The sequence below is a fragment of the Pagrus major genome, chromosome 15, assembly GCF_040436345.1.
Source record: "Pagrus major chromosome 15, Pma_NU_1.0".
In the NCBI taxonomy this organism is placed as follows: domain Eukaryota; kingdom Metazoa; phylum Chordata; class Actinopteri; order Spariformes; family Sparidae; genus Pagrus; species Pagrus major.
The window spans coordinates 6,610,976-6,627,476 of NC_133229.1; the positions used below are offsets into that span (position 1 = coordinate 6,610,976).

At 40.2% G+C, this 16,501-nt stretch overlaps 1 protein-coding gene across 2 annotated transcripts; it reads right to left on the reverse strand.

Moving 5' to 3' along the window:
• Nucleotides 1-1,178: 1,178 nt before the first annotated feature.
• On the reverse strand, nt 1,179-14,718 carry xpo5 (exportin 5). Of its 2 annotated transcripts, none has more exons than XM_073482638.1 (33): nt 14,502-14,718; nt 13,793-13,914; nt 13,627-13,699; nt 13,395-13,532; nt 12,890-13,072; nt 12,706-12,732; nt 12,414-12,599; nt 11,568-11,644; nt 11,439-11,483; nt 11,264-11,354; nt 11,052-11,135; nt 10,802-10,927; nt 10,625-10,715; nt 10,401-10,529; nt 10,076-10,191; nt 9,815-9,970; nt 9,584-9,625; nt 9,411-9,500; nt 9,093-9,292; nt 8,894-8,996; nt 8,421-8,602; nt 8,092-8,192; nt 7,901-7,997; nt 7,662-7,798; nt 7,412-7,509; nt 7,253-7,299; nt 6,238-6,347; nt 5,372-5,431; nt 5,189-5,280; nt 4,997-5,104; nt 3,511-3,648; nt 3,030-3,194; nt 1,179-2,760 (listed from the first exon to the last, which is right to left on the reverse strand). In XM_073482638.1, the coding sequence occupies exons 1-33, from the start codon at nt 14,601-14,603 to the stop codon at nt 2,614-2,616; spliced, it is 3,663 nt and encodes a 1,220-aa protein (XP_073338739.1). In that variant the 5' UTR covers nt 14,604-14,718; the 3' UTR covers nt 1,179-2,613. The 2 variants fall into 2 exon arrangements, with proteins under 2 accessions (XP_073338739.1, XP_073338738.1); XM_073482637.1 differs by having other exon boundaries at nt 5,189-5,283.
• Between the last annotated feature and the right edge of the window lie 1,783 nt (nt 14,719-16,501).

The following is a 16,501-nucleotide window of genomic DNA, read 5'->3' on the forward strand; positions in this document are numbered from 1 at the left end:
AACTAAAGTGAGGTTTTGAATCAAAACCACCAATGACAGGTAGCACATGAGCATAAATGCAAGTCAAAATTTCCACATTTAGTGGGTGAACTGTGAAGTTTTAGGGCAGAAATTTTAATTTGAGGAGAAAAATCTTCATTGATCATTGAATCTTCTTTTGGTGGCTGAATAAATAAACTGTTCTCAAAGGACAACATTTCATACTGTCTCACTTTGTTTATACCAACAGGGCCCTGCTCAGCAGCCCCTTTTCTAGCTTCAAACAGTGTTGTGGGGACTGATTTCCCTCTTCAGACAGCTCATTTATTCAGTTATGGAAATATATTCCTCAAATAGTATTGCCATAACCTTATTAATATTGTAAATGTTACCCCTTTGTATTTCAATTTCTTTACCAAAGCTACATAGTGCACCTTTACACATTTTTTAAATAGCCCAATGAGTTCCTCACTAACAAAAGAAGAAATGTTGAAATAAAGAGAAATTACTGCTATTAACTTGGGACATAATAGGCTTTTTGTCTAAAATAATAATCTAATTTATGAGCTGGATATACCTCCACATCTGTCAGTATCCTTATAAACATTTTCACTCTTAAATCCATCTAAAGACATTAAACACTATGTCTATGTATTAAGATTGACTTACATCATAATAAACAGCAACCAGAAAATAAAATGGTTAGAGGATCGTCGGGATAGGAAAAACACATTTTTGTGTTAGGATTTTGTTTCGCCCAAATTCAACTTTGTCCCCATGTTGTTCATTTTTTCAGTGTTTTCATATCTAAGATAAAACGTAATTAAAATTAACAATGTATATCCAAATGTACCAATTAACAAATTGTTTTTTTTTTATCTTAAAAACAAGTTTCTCTTTATTCTAAATACAAAATCAAGATTCATTTTAGACAAATTGAAATAATTTTTTTTTTATTTAAAAACAACAAAATATAAACTACACTACACTTTTTTAAAAACCAAATTTTCTTCTTTTTACAGAACATTTTAGTGTTGAAGAAGCATTTTCAAAAATGGCCACATGTGAGCAAACAATCATCACAAAGACAGGGAAATAAATTTGTTTGAAAGTCAAGTTTCCTCAATGTTGTATGATGTCAATCTGCTCCAGTAAAACATCTAATATGCAGACCCGTCTCATTCCGTTTAAAGGGGAACTCACTCCAGTCTTAAACCATTTATTTTTTTCTGTGTCTACACAACAACAAAAAAATCACTCTCTACTATGACAGCTCCATAAGAGCAAAATACATCCAACAAATTCTGCTTAAAAACAATCCCTTTGACAATGAAGGAATGTAGTGCTGGTTCATCTTTTCCTCATGGCTGTAAATACCAGTACAAACACACAAAAAGAGAACACGTGAAAAACAGAATAGCATCACCAACTGAACAGCTAGAAAACAACAGAAAGACTTGGATTTAGCTACACATTAGTTGTTGTGTCCACCCTTAAATAATCTTTATGAAAGTTATATATTATTAGGTTTTGCTTCTCAGACAATTATCTGGTCAAGTTTGTCAAACAGGTACAGTGAGTGTTTTGGCACAAAATGTGGCTGCAGTATTTGTAGTATGATATGTGCTCTGCATTAAATAAAAAATTCTGAGTAAGTCGTATGATATGAAGAAAACGCAGACCATCACCACCTCAACCAGCTACTGTCCAAATATCTGCATAATAGAAAACTGTTGTTCATAACTAAATGTACAATAGCCATTCATGATAACACAATCCAGCTGTTTTTTTTCTTAGGGCATGATTCCATAAAGTATCTTCATCCCATCATGGGGAACGTTGCACCTGAGCTAACACTACCACATCCTTAAGACTCAGAAACAGCATTCAAGCTTCTCCAGTCAAATGAAAACCACAGCAATTTGTCCTATATTTTTCTTCCTTTCTTTTCAACACGGGCTATTAACAGCAGCGTGTTCATACAACATATCTGCCAACACTAACCTCTGAAATTAAGCAAAACATTTTTTAAGTACAAAAAGGTCTCCACCTCTCCACGAGCCACACACACACATTCTTCTTCCCAACAAGCTTCCCCTGCAGCTATACCGGCTTTGCTTGTTTGGATATCATTAGAGGCCAGTTTCTCTGCTGAACATCAAACCACAGCTGAGCTCTGAGCTACGACATTCTTAGCGCCACGATACTTGGCAATGGGCAAATATTGCCCTTTAAAATTAGAAAGTAAAATGACAACATCGTCCTGTTGTAGGTATTTCTGTGGCTTGATAAAGTTTCTGCTGTAGAGCAAACATTACTGATTAGTCTGCTGTTTTAAGATCATCTCTTACACAGACCATTCTTTAAATCTGAAATTATTGTTTTTTCTTTTACAACTTTCCCTATGCACCAGGGAATGAGGAAGAAGTGTGCATTTAAAAAGGGGTTTCTGATTGGAAAGATATTTTGATCATGAGTGTGAGCGGTGCTGTGAGCGTTAAAATAAAAGAGTGTTGACAGTTATGTTAGGTAGCGCCGTACTGCCCCAGCTAGAGGATGGTGAGGGAAACCCTGGTTTGTGCACGTAAACTCCTGTCTTCAGTCAGCATGAAGTCCATTAGAACCACTGTGTTCCTACAGGGTGTTATTTTCCGGAGTGAAGAGAGCTGCCAGGCCCATTGCTTCAGTGTTCAATACATCCTTGTCTGGCTTCGGCTTTTTAAAGAGCGATGGAAGATTCCGGATATGAACCTCCTTCCTGAACTGCTGGCACAGAGCTTTCTGTTGGCAGGGGATCGAGAGAGGAGAGGTTAAACACAGCAATCCAAACATCTGCCACAAAGAATTTCATTAGATCGTACAGCCCTGTTGAGCTGCCGCACAGTTTTTTTTTCCTGCCGAGCACAGAAGATTTACAACACAGCCAGAATCACACTGCTGAGTAATGACTTGCACTATTAGGGCCAGTGTGTCCGGTCACTTCTGATGAGCTGCCTGCAGTGAGATGGAATAGAGAAGGACTGCCCTCCAGTGGCTAAAAGTGGCATTACCCCGACAGTTCCTGCGATGAGCTTCTTAAACTGGTCTTTCCTCTTCTTGTCTCCAACCTTCTGTGCATTGGGGTCCATCAGCCTGTGATCATACTGGTCCAGAGCCTCCACACTGATGTTTGGGATCTGGGTCATCACCGCCCTCAGCTCCATGTAGCGAGGCCGCTAAGACAGATGGAAGGACAGGTGTATGGCACAAGAGAGGAGATTAAAAGCGATGAATTTTCCACTCATCTCCACATGAGTGGAAAATTTGCTTTACCCTGGTATAACATGACTTTAGAGCTAAACCAATTAATGGATTAAAAGCTAGTTAATCAAAAAACATTTTTCACATTTATTCACATTTTATGGACAAAACAATTCATCTTTAAAAAAAATTTAAATAATCATTAGTTGCAGTCGAAGATGACTTGTTGGACCAAATGAGGGCAGAAATAAAGAGCAGACATTGCAGAGACATCAACATCATTAGCCTCACCAGGTTTTCATAGATGAGCATGGCCAGCTGAGAGAGGGTGGAGTTGCAGACCTCATGCTGCCCATGAACCTGCAGGGCCCTGAGAACACTGGTGTAGAACCACGTGACTGCCTCGGGAAGAAGATTACCCCCTACGACCTGGAGGGACACAGAGTGGAGGTGGGAGATAAAAATGATAGAAACAAGTAGAAATTCAAGATTTTTTCTTTTTTAACCAGCCACCACTACATGCTAGAATAAGTCTCATTTAACAAAAGGCTGGGGGTAAAAAAATCTCCAGTAAAAGTACATTATTTAATGAACTTCCAAGACACATTGTGTCATCCAAACACATAAAAACCTCAAAATACACTCACAAACTGGAGGGTACTTCAGTACAAATCTGGTGATTATTTATACTTTTTTTTTTTTTGTCCACAAACTAAGACAAAAAATGACAACAAATTGTTCCCATTAACAAGTATTTTCTGTGTATTTGACACACACTGTTGCACTGGATGATGGATGTTCATTTGTACTGTAATTTTCTTTGAATCGATCTCACTTTCTTGCGATATGTTGGATTTTTTGCCAAAATGACGATTTTTCAAATTTATTTTGGCCGATTGCCGATGCAGATACTGTTTTATGCACATATTATTTTCCACCTAATAGCAGAGAACATCAAGTCTCTCTTACAGTGTATCAACATATTATTAGTTATGTCTTATACTGGAATCTCTCAGTTCAATATGATACCTTGAAAAATATTGATGTTTGACACCATGTGTGTGTTTTATTAAAAAGATAAATACAGAAGGCTTGTATACTGTGAGTTAAGCACAACAGCATCTAAGTTAATTTACTTTAAAGTGCAGCTACTACTGGTGTATTGATACTGCAGACAATGATTATTGAAACTGTATCAAATATTCAGAATGATATGCATCGATATTTGGATTTTTTTAACAACACTAACACCTGCTCTTATTATGATGACCCACTGGCAGTTTCAGACGTATAATAGTTTTCAAACTGTACAAATTCACTGGGCAAAATAATAAAACTTATTCGTCAACAGTTGTGTCCTGTGTGCATAACTAAAGTGTCATCTTAGCAGATGCTGATATTTCATTTTAAAGCCTGTATCAGAAGATGAAGTGCCGATATTTTCTGCACCCGTACTGAAAATAGTCCCAGATAAATGCACCATTCACTCCAGTTTGAATAACATTTGCTAAACCCTACAGTGCCCAGCTGTTTCAGGAAATTACTCAGCCTTTTATAAAATGAAAGTAAATACTTCATGTCTTCAGTAGAGACATGCGGGCTTGGTGCTGAGAGACACAGACAGGGATGGGCAGTCTGAGAGAGATGGACTATAACACTGTCAGTGTTGGTCTTTTCATGGGACTTGTGAACAATAACAAAAATATAGAATTTAACCAGCACTTTAAGAGGAAAGTGTGACATGGAAGGATAATATATAGAATGTTTGTTCCACTACCTGCCGCAGTAGAGTCCAGCAGACCATCGAAGCGGTGCGGTGACAGTTGGTGGTGTCCTTCCACGACAGCGAGGTGAAGGAGAGGGTCAGCAGGTTCATGTAGATGTTCTGGGGAAAGAAAAAGAAACTTTTGAGTTTATACGCAACATTTAATGAGCAACTGAGTGTTAACTTGATGTGTTTCTGTCTGACCTCGTGTTTCATCAGGCATTTCCCAAGCTCAGTCAGCTCCTCTGTGGGCTGCGCCGGAGACGCGGTCTGCACTGAATCCATCATCATGTCTTCTTCTAGAAGAAAATATTTCAAGCAAAATGGTGAAGTGCTTCTCAGAATAAAAACAAACAGAATCTATTCATTGATTCCAATTTTTTTTACCCTCTATTTCCTCCTTATTTGCTGCTGCTTCAGGCACTTTTTTGGAAATACAGCTCACAGCTAGAAGAGAAGGAATAAGAGACATATTACAGCCCCACAAAAACGCACCAGTTTATCCCTCTCATAGTCAAATATTTAAGTTTAACTCGATGAAAACTATAAATTATTTAATACATATTAGCATTAAAGTAAATACATCTAATTAATCAATATTATTTTCAGACCCCTCCCAACCTTCCTTTAGGATAAACCCAGGCAAGAGGTTAGTCACCTGAGACAAACCCTGATAGAACAAACACGGTCTTATCAATATGCACAGTCTCCACTGTATCCAGGAATTATGGCTGATATTTGCATTTTCCTAATACGTTTGAAACCGTCTCCAGCTTGTGTAGCTGGCAGAAACACGACTTCACCACGTGACTGAAGTGCATTAGCAGTATTAATGAAGAAGCCCTGAGCTTCCCTTCACGCTTTGCTTTACAGTGGTTTTAGACAGGGACATTACTATCATAAAACAACTGTAACATCAATGTAATAAAAATAACTCACTTTTGCAATAAAACTTTTATTTTAAATCAATACTTGTGCCAGCAAATGCAAAGTGGCTGGCACACAGTATGCAGTGCAACGATAGTTAACACACTTATTTCACCTTCAGAATAATCTGTTAATAGCAGCATATGCTTCAAATCAAGTCTGCATGTATCTGATGTTTTACCACACCTTTAGAAGGTTACCAGATTATTATTATTATTGTTAATTATTACATTTTATTTCTTTGTAAAACAACAACAGCTTGCTATACTTGTATGGAAATGTCACTGAGAGGATTAGATGTGATCGATCGAGATGCTGACACTTACAGAGGAGATCCAGCACCTCCCTGGTGAGCAGGCGCACCAGCTGCTCTTCCAGCATCTCCTGCGTCACCTGGCTCTCCTGACACACCACCTCCTCCTCCTCATCCTCGCCACTAAAAGCACAAGAAACAGGTTGCCACCAAGTCCACATATACAATGTGTAGCTTAGAAGCAGTGAGCTATCAAAGAATTAAACATCAAGTATAATTATTGTTAGAGGCTTTAGAGGGATTTCTCAGATCACGCTAAAGCTCTTAGCTGTACATAAAGATTCAAAGGAACTGTTCAGAGGATCTTTTCTTTTACATTAAAATAGATTTAAATGATTTATTTTCTTTCTACTAAACAAAATAATGTAGCTATAATGTGAAAGTGTATTAATGTAGTACAACAACCTCCATTGTGACTAAATGTACTGCGACGTCACTCACTGGCTTCTGGACTACACATTTTAAGACTTGCATTTGGCATAACGGCCATCGCCATCTTGCTGCTCTGGAGTGAAGCTGGAGAGCATATGCATTTCTACGCCTCTTCCTGATTAATGGTTGGTGTGGAAGCGATTTGTCAATCACAAGGTAGCCAAACCCTGAAGCATACACTGCATTATCGTGTATTATACATCATTTACTAAATGAACATCATGCTATATTGAGGAAGACTTGAAAACAGCGATTGCGACCATAAACTAATTTAGAAACTGTTAACTGAGGTAATATATCAAGTGAGAAGTAGGGTCATTTTCTCATAAGCTTATATACAATCAGACTTCTTTCAGCCATTAGAAAGAATGCAGGTTTAAGGCACTTCGGCATTGGCTTTACTTTAAGACCCAGAGACTCTGTCTATATTTTACATACAGTCAAAAATTGTGACTGAATTACCTAAAAAAATGATCTAGCTTTTTTTTTAAGTACATGTCTAGCTTCCTCTGCATGACTGTCAAACTTTACAGGCACAAATCCAAAGATTTATAAAAGAAAACACAATCGGATACAAACACTACACCACAACTTACTTGACAGAGGTCCTCTGGTTGATGACCTGCCACTTAACGTTGAGTCTCTGCATTATGAAACAGAAGCAAGACTGAGATTTGGCAAAAAAGCAACTGTGAATGAGTGAGTTAAGTGTCTGATGGTGAGATTAATGATGTACAGAACGGGAAGATCCTGACCTGCTGCATATAGGTGAACAGAGGGCCCAGCAGGGGGCAGAGCAGACTATTGTAGTAGTCCTGAGGACATGACAGCACCAGCTGCCTCAGAAACACCCGTAACAACTTGTTAAGGAAATTTTCTGATAACATAAAGCACTAGCTCAGCTTTGTCCATATAAATGACACAGGGAAAAAGATCTTGTATACATGTATATGAATTAAGTATGGCAATAGGAAATAAACTGTAGCAAATGGCAAGAAAGGATATGAATCATAGGACGAAGTCTGTGGTCAGGCACATGGTCGAGTGAGAAAAAAGCAGAGCGATTGATTTCTTCAGCTAGCCCACTGATGGTGTAGAATTCCTGCTGCAGGGACTGACCTGCACTTCCCAGGACGTGGAAGCTACGGAGGTGAAGAGAGCAGAAGAGGAGTTAGAGTTTAATCTGCCACAGCATGTGAGGTATAAATACAATAAAACTGCAACTGCTGCAACATAATTCTCACCAGTTGTCATACAATGTGGTGAAAAATCCCTGCATGCGCTCCAGGTTGGTTCTATACACAGGAGAGTCATAAATATCCAGAAGATGCTGAGAGAGACCTGCAGGAAGTGCATATTGAGAAGGTTAAACCACAGTCTTCTCACATGATGACTCATTATGGGGCAAAAGACGTGTGTGGAAAGCTCCTCTTACCAAGAACCACATTCTTCTCTGCATCCATCACCTCATGAGCCTTGGTGAAGGTCTCACTCAGACGAGCCATGTTCTCTGGCATGTACAGACTGTTGTGAGTCCTGCAGTGAGGAGCACAGAAAAGAGACTGGTCACAGATCAATATGATAGCATGCGATTATTAGAGTATTGAGACACTGTTGGACAGACTGATGATTACAACAGGGACATGTCACACCTAAAAATCAAGTTCAGACCCATACCTATATCATGTTTGGGCTGTCTGCCTGATATGGGGACATTATGATCACTAGACTCTTTATTAGTCCAGGATACAGTGTCAACCCTACCTGATTAGAATCAGCAGGTTGGGCAACAAGAGCAGGAAGTGGGCGGTGCAGGGGTTTCTGTAGATGGGAGCTCCAGCTGGGGTGTAGCCTGCCACAAAACCACCAGCCTTAGCTTCCTCCAGGTCTGCAGGCCAGCGTGCCCGCTTCACCACCCCCAACATGGCGTACAAACAGAAACTCAACTAGGGGAAGGCCAAAAGAGAAGAAAGGATGAATAGTTAAATGAGTGTTGCACTGTTATATCTGACTACAAGCAATTTTTAAAGCCATGCTTCTGCCATGGCTCTCACGCAGGTGTTTTGCTCTCGGTGTGGCTGAGCCTTTATGGCCTTAATTGTTGCATCCCAAAACTACATTGATCTTAAGTTATCTATAACTTAACTAAAAACACAGCCACAGAAATCCTCCATCAGAAAAGTATACTGCAGACATTAGAACTCACATACTAACTCAGTTTACACTTATTCACTCACCCGTCCTCTGTTAAGGCCTGTTGTGTCTGTATCTTTACTTTGCTCGGTGACCACCTGATCGGCTCCAACAAAGGAGAGAAACACTGCAGGGTCTGACAGCACACTGACACACAAAGAAGAAATATCAGTCAATTACCTGTCACGACATTAAAACACATCACGTACAATTTGAGAGAAATTCAAAGAATTCAAGACGCACTGCCTGATTTCATCCGAGGTCCATTCTGCAACCACCGAGGCCATCAGCTCATCTAGAAAAGCCTTCTGCTTCGCAAAGTCTTTGAACTGGTTACTGATGAGCACCAGAGCTTCCATCAGTGAACACTTCTCCATGTGAGTCAGCGATGCGTCGCTAGAGAACAGCTTCTTCACGTGGTTGTAAAACATGTCGAAACACGGCTGGAGGGGAAAAATGACAGACATTTATTCAAGCCTGTTAACAAGTGTAATCAATCCACTGAAAGCAAATATATGTATATTTGTGATGCTACACTAACAGGGATACAAGGACATTTACCAAGATGAACTGTGGGTAATCCCGGCAAATTTTGATGATGGATGAACAGGCATGCCTCCTCACGTTCTTTACAGCTCGGGTCCGAGGTGCCTGAAGTTGGAGAATATATTTATTGATCTTGATGTGAAGGACGAGGAAAAGAGCAGATATTTGGTTTAGTGAGGGCGACTCACCTTGTTGTCCTGACCGATCTCAAATGTGATGGCTTTAAACAGCTTTAGGCACAAAAGAATAAAATACTTTAAGGTCAGAAACAAAGCGCCTTTTAAAATGTGTAAATCAAATGTCAGACAACGTTCAGACATCATGATTAATTATGTGCATGTAAGTTTATACAATCATTATACATGTACATAAATACATATAAATAATAATATGTAGTAATCAATGAAGACTCCACCGACCTTGTAGAGGACCTGTGGCAGGAAGTGCTGTCTTCGTGTAACAAACGGGAAAAGGGCAGAGACGTTGGTGAGCACGCAGGAAAGGATGAGCGGGTCTTTGGTCTCGTAGTTCAGCACGGCCTGCAGCAGCTCCATGCTCTGATCTATGGGCAACTTCTACACAGAGCGAGGCAGAAGGGGGTCCAGACTTTATATCGCTATAATCAAACATTGTTTTTCCCCACGCACTTTTGTTCTGTTATGTGAAACTGCTCCTGTTACCTCCTCCTCCAGATTTTTGAAGATCTGTGCGACCATGCACTCCATGAAGACGGTCATTGCGTCCCACTGGACCACTGATGGAGACAGGAGGGAGCACAGGCCCTCAGCAGTCTTAGCTAATGAGGAGCACAGAGGGAGGTTAATTTGCTGTTTTTGCTCATTTATACACATTCCTACATCTGAGCCTGTTGTACCTGAGTGGGTGTTTGCACTAATAAGTCAAACCAATCGGGATTCTTGCCTTGTACAGAACAATCCTAAAACGAGTTATCAACGCCCCTCTTTTTGCTGTGACCATGTGCCAAGAATGAGGACAAACACTTACATGTGGTATCCCCGGTGTCAATAGGACTGGCGATTTGATACTGTAACCACTCTGCTGCTATCTGGAAAGCCTCCAGAGGAACAATGCGACAGGCGATCCTCACCACCTCTCCCTGCTGCGCTCGGAAAGCTGTCAAGCAAAAAACATACACCATGAAAAACGTAATGGGATACAATAAAGAGAAGTGATCGTAAGAAAAGTAAAGCTGAATCTATAATACTTACAATTAAAGAACAAATTGAAGTCCTCATCGCTGTCAAAGTCCACACGGGAGTACCCACAGCTGGGGTTATCATCTCTGGATGGGAATCCAGTCTGGAGAGGAAGACAAAACCTCTGAGTAACACGCCATTAGGTTCCCATACGCCCTGGGAAAGGTAGCACGGACATCAGCGTCTCACCTTGACTAGATTGGTCATCGATGCTCTGAGGTATTTGATGGCCATCTCCACGACAACGGCTTCCTTCGACAGAGTCTCATGTCTAAACAAAGATCCCCAAGTAGCCAGAGTGGACGACTTCAAAAACTGCAGGAAAACAAAACGAAATCACAAGAGATCTAACAGCTGAGGGATTCATATGCTACTGGTTACTGGTAAACGCAGTTTACTTCAGAGCATGAAGTAAAGTCTAAACGTGCCGTCATCTCACCTGGCTGGAATGTGTAGTGAAGGCTAAAATGGCCTCCATGTACTTGCTGAGATTCGCAGGTACCTCGACTTCTACATCTGAACCCTGTGATGAGAACGTGACATCAGAAAGTGGAAACATGCTCCTGTGGATTTCACATAATGTTTGCATTGACCGAGACAAAACACCATGCGAACACAGGGACTAGTGTGGCCACATTAGGATGAACTCACCACTAACGAGCAGAGCTGGCCTCCCAGAGCACACAGGACCTGACAGAGCCTCTTCAGGAAGACGTAACGCCGCTCCACCACCTCCACTGCTCTAAAGGTACAGGATATACAGAGGGATTTAAGTCACAGCCACATGAACTGAATAAACTGTTGTTCTATGTGACACATTACTTACTGTGATTCGGGGGATTTTTTACAGATTGCCAGTCCATCTGCTGACCTGTAACCAGACAAACCATCAGTAACAGTGACAAGGGTTGGTTGAAGCCTGTGAAGAGTGATGGAGAGAAGCAGCTGTACTCACTGGGCTCCAGAAAGGATGTAGTGGATGGCCACATCATCAAACAGCAGCATGAACGGCTTCCTGTCCTCCAGCTTGCCCTGTAGCAGAATGACAGTTGTTTACACACGGCTTATTATTGTTAATTTAACGTCAATAGCAATAAAAAATGTCAAGGTTGTTACTGAGCGTATTGTCACATGACTCATCTGAGAGAGTGAGGCAATTTGAGTCGGATAAAATAGCGTTTTTGTCAAGAAATTCAGTAAATTAATAAATAAGTGTGTAATAAATAGCCACATGGTAGCGCCATTTCTCTGGATCTGTAATACTGTACACACAGTATGTCATTAGTGCCGCTAAGAATCTCTCAGTCAAAACAAAGAAAACTAAAGACATAGTTCAATGATGTAGTGAAGTAGCGTGGGATCATTGGTGACGTTTTGAAGTTACATTCACGTCAAGTCGCGTTTGTCGACTTCCTTCTCCACTCTTTGACGTATCGTCTGGTGTTTCCTCAAAAGCTAGAGCAACATGTGACCAAATGAAACACACAGTCACTTTGAATAAAATAGCTCATTTCTCTGGGTTTGAACATTGTTGAAGATTTAGAGTTACTGTGCAAAAATAGGGGTGTACTTGCACATACAAGCCAAAAAGGGGCAGGTGCTGAGTTGAAAAATTTGCACAACATAAAACAAAAAGAGCACACTGCAAGATTTAGGGTTAATAATGTGAACATGGAATGGGGATAACTCAACAAAATATACAACAAAAGTTCTAGTCATTTTTAGACATTTTAAAGCAGAAATGTTCCACATCATATCGTTAACTACGGCCTTTTTGACACGTGTTTTCTCTGCGACTCACCTTGCGGCTGATAGCGATGAGCAGACACTCAGCTGCCTCCAGCTGCAGGTCCGGTTCACTCAGCAGCAAACACAACATCTCCAGCAGATGACAGTTTCCAGAGGTGATGTACACCAGAGACACCCAGTCTATGTAGCCCGCCAGTGTATTCAGCGTAGCCACGGCGACTCGACAGTGAGCTCTGGCCTGAGTGAGGAGAGCAAAGAGAGAAGAGAGTGACACTGAAGTGACCAATGTAATTACATTCAGAAGTCGTTCATATTAGAGCAGAGATGCAGTGATGTTTTCTCACCTTCAGTTCATGTCCGGGTGAACTTTTCTGGATTTAAAAAAAAAACATACATGACACAAATATTATAGTTACTGTACTGTTGAAATGTAAATAACAATGTATCGAAAGGTTATAACCATGATTGTACTGATAATTAATCTTAATGCTTCTCATTCCTACTAAATAAAGTTATAGCCAAACTGACCAGTTTACGGTAGTCCTCCCCATTAACGTGCAGGATGGCCATCATGAAACTAAAGATGCTCTCCATGTTCTGGGTGAGTGTATGCTGAATGTCTCTACGTCGCTGGGTGGGCAACGTCTGGAAGGTGATGACGTCCTCCGCCAGCCTCAACAAGATCAACATCACCAGCTCCGTCTGTGCCTCCTATGAAAGGGACAGGTGAATTTTAGTTTGACTTCATGTAGTTCATACCAATAGCAACACATTTCCTTGGAAAGGCCAAGAATAAAGTCTGCACTGATAAAATAAACAAGTGGGAAAGATGTTTAGGTTCCCAGATGCTGAAAGAGGATGTTATCCACCAGTGGCCGGGTTGACATGATGACGACACATGTAAATGAGTATGACTAATCTTTCTTGGTACTTATTTGCATGCGAGTTATTACGTAATCCTATTCAAATTGCATGCTAGCCAGCAACTGATAAGCAGTATCAGACTGTTCCCTGCACCGTGCAAGGAACTCACCCCTTGGCTAGTGAGAGCCTCCATCTCTTTCAGCATGTCTGGCCAATGCTGAGGCCATTCCCTCTTAATCATTTCCACTGTGATTCGTGACAGGACATCTTTGATGTGACTCTCCTCCTCCAGGATAGAATGAGTGCCCTGATAAGACCCAGAACAGGTATCAGATATCAGACAGACTTTAATATCATTTGGATCATAAGACAGATGTTTATGTTGTTAATATCACACTTACTTTTGATAACAGCTGCATGGCACACTCCTTCAGCTGGACTTTCTCTTGTTGTTGCATGTTGTTCCATCTGAACCTGCAGGAAAATCAAGCTCTCTTTCAAATACATGCTTCTTTTATCATGCAGTTATTGATTACTCTTGATTTATGATGGTTGTGTCACACTCACTTGATGACATGCTCCAGGATTTGCAAACCAAAGTGTCTCACTACAGCTGGCTGGGCTTTGTCGGCTAATTGTAAGCCACATGGTACACAGAAGGCGCTGGTCTCTTTAAACTCCTCACAAAACTGTTGTCAGAAAATAATGCTCGTTATATTACAGACACACCACATGCAATCATCACTCAAACTTCTTAGGGTGAAAAGTAACGGTTAATATTACTGTATATAATATAAGTTATCAGCGCCAAGAGGCTACAGCAACAGCAGCCTCTGCAGCATTACAATAAATAGTTAATTAGCAGAAAGCTAACCTACCACCGAGCCATCTAAGCTAGGGACAAAGTTGCAATTAGCAACCTAACTAGCTAGCCTTATTAAATCAACTGCTATCTTTTATAACCCTCAGCAGGACCATCAGTATTAAACCATATGTTACCATTACTATGAATGAATGAACGTGAGTCGACAGTGAATGTGGTGGTGAGGTGATAATCATGGCATACACCGGCTAGCTCGCAAAGCATCTGGCCATCCTCATTACAAATTTAGCTAACGTTAACGAACAAAACACAAACAGTGTGAGCAGTGCTGTTACAGCTAGCCCTACTGAGAAACACTGACTTTTTAATCGGCTAGGTCGCCACTTGAGTTTACTTTAATAAATGACAAGCTCAGCTAACTAGCAGCTAGCTAGCAATCCATAACGATGCTACCTTTAGGGCCTCCAGTCGGTAAATTTGGCTTGTTTCTGCATCCATCATCACATTCACAGCTTTGATAAGCTGCTCACACATGGCGGCCCCCTGGTCAGCCATGACTTCAGGTAGCGTCTTGCACTCTGTTAAGGCGAAAGCGAAGGGCTCCCTTATGCAAAGCACCTGCACAACAGTGAGCCGCGTACGCTCAGGGAGGTACCAACGTGCACAGAGTGTGCCGCATGCGTGTCTCTACCTCTGGCTCGCCGTCGAATGGGAACTCTGGGAGTTGTAGTCGCCATCTTTAAATGATCGTCTATGTGAGGAAAGAGGTGTCACTTCTGAATTTATTCACATTCATTAATTTATTTAATATCAAATGGTTGGTGTTCAATAGTAAGATGTTCTCTGATCGCACTAGTTACTAACTTTTTCCCAGGAGATGTGGAAAGACAATTTAAGAAGACAACTGTGACAAATGTATTCAACCAACACAAGATGTATTTATTATTTTACCTAAACACAGTGTTGGGGAAGCTACTTTGCAAGCGTAGCTTGTAAAACTACATGTAGTTCAGCCTGGCAGTAGTTTGAACAAACTATATTTCTACCCCTGGTGAAATGTAGTTTGTAAAACTACTGCTAAAAAAAGTAGCTTTAGCAACTACTTATACTCATTTGATTCAGCGTTAAATAAATCAACATATATGAAATATGTGTATGAAACAAAATATAATTCAAATGCCAGCAGAAATATGCCTCCCAACTCAAGTTTTATTTTTTTAAAGAACAAAAGCTGACATTTTTGGTCAACATCACAGGAACTTCAGAGGCACTAACACTAGAACTAGATGCCAGGGCAGAATTGCTTGTTGACACGACACATGAGCAGTCTCTCAAAGTTTTTATCAGACAGCCGGTTCCGTTTGGCACTAAAAACATCTTTACCAACACTAAAAAGCCATCTATATCCAACATATAGTTGGAAACCCACTCTGTGAAGCATTTGAGTGCTGCCAGGGCAAGCCAATCAGAGGCAGCGTTGGCTTAGCATGTCATGACGTGTTTCATGCCTTTTTTCAAAGAAAAATAAAATAAAATTTATATTATATAGGTCTTTTTTTTATAAAAAAAAAAAAAGAGAAATTTCATGTTATTGGCCAAAATTGTAGTTTGTAAATTGAGTAGATAAATACAAAAAATGACCCAAAAAGTAGTTGAAATACTTGACGCAGCACAAAATATGAAAGTAGTTTAACTACCTGCAAGTTACAGCAAATTGTAGTTAAGCTATGTAGTTCAACTACATGTAGTTTAAGTCTCCCCAACACTGCCTAAACACCAGAACAGAATCACAATAAAACAGAATCCAGCTCGGCTTTTTGATAAGCAGAGTAAATATCCTAAAATAATAACAATAACGATGATTTCTCCAGTTTGTCAATCATTTTAGATTTACTGTATATCAGTTATAGTTATCCACTAAATAAGAGCTGATATCATCCATTGAAATGATGACTATTTTTTTTTTATATATTTTTTTAGTTATTTGAATATCTGTTTATTGACAAAAGCTTTATAATATATCTTATTGACACTTTATTGTCTTATTCTGAGCTATATTGCTGTACTGAACATTATGATATACTGTATCTATATCACAACATCACACCTTATAGTATTCTTTTTGTCCCCTACTTTATTATATTATACTATACCAGTATAATAATATGTACAGTATGTGTATATATGTATGTTATACTGTTTATTGCATTATGTATCTCTCTTATGTAATATCTTAATGTTGTGACCCCTCTCTAACTTTGTGTCTTGTTTTCCTCCAGTTGACTGCCTTCCTGGAGAGCCGGCAGATAATGGGCTGTCAGAGTTGGTTGGCTACACCTGCAGAGTGTGTGACACAAGGTTATAAAACGGCTGATTGCTCGTGTGCACACTCCCTTTTGTGGCTGAGCAGCCTGCCAACCACATGGCCTACAGTTTGCAGTAGTCTGGTTTTA

Excerpts from the sequence above, each read along its gene's own strand:
- xpo5 (XM_073482637.1), bottom strand. The coding sequence starts at position 14,603 with ATGGCTGACCAGGGGGCCGCCATGTGTGAGCAGCTTATCAAAGCTGTG. Across the intron at positions 10,530-10,624 it reads CTTCAATTTGTTCTTTAATT|CTTTCCGAGCGCAGCAGGGA; the intron begins GTAAGTATTATA and ends TTTGCTTGACAG. Across the intron at positions 8,997-9,092 it reads ACCTCGGATGAAATCAGGCA|TGTGCTGTCAGACCCTGCAG; the intron begins GTGCGTCTTGAA and ends TTTGTGTGTCAG.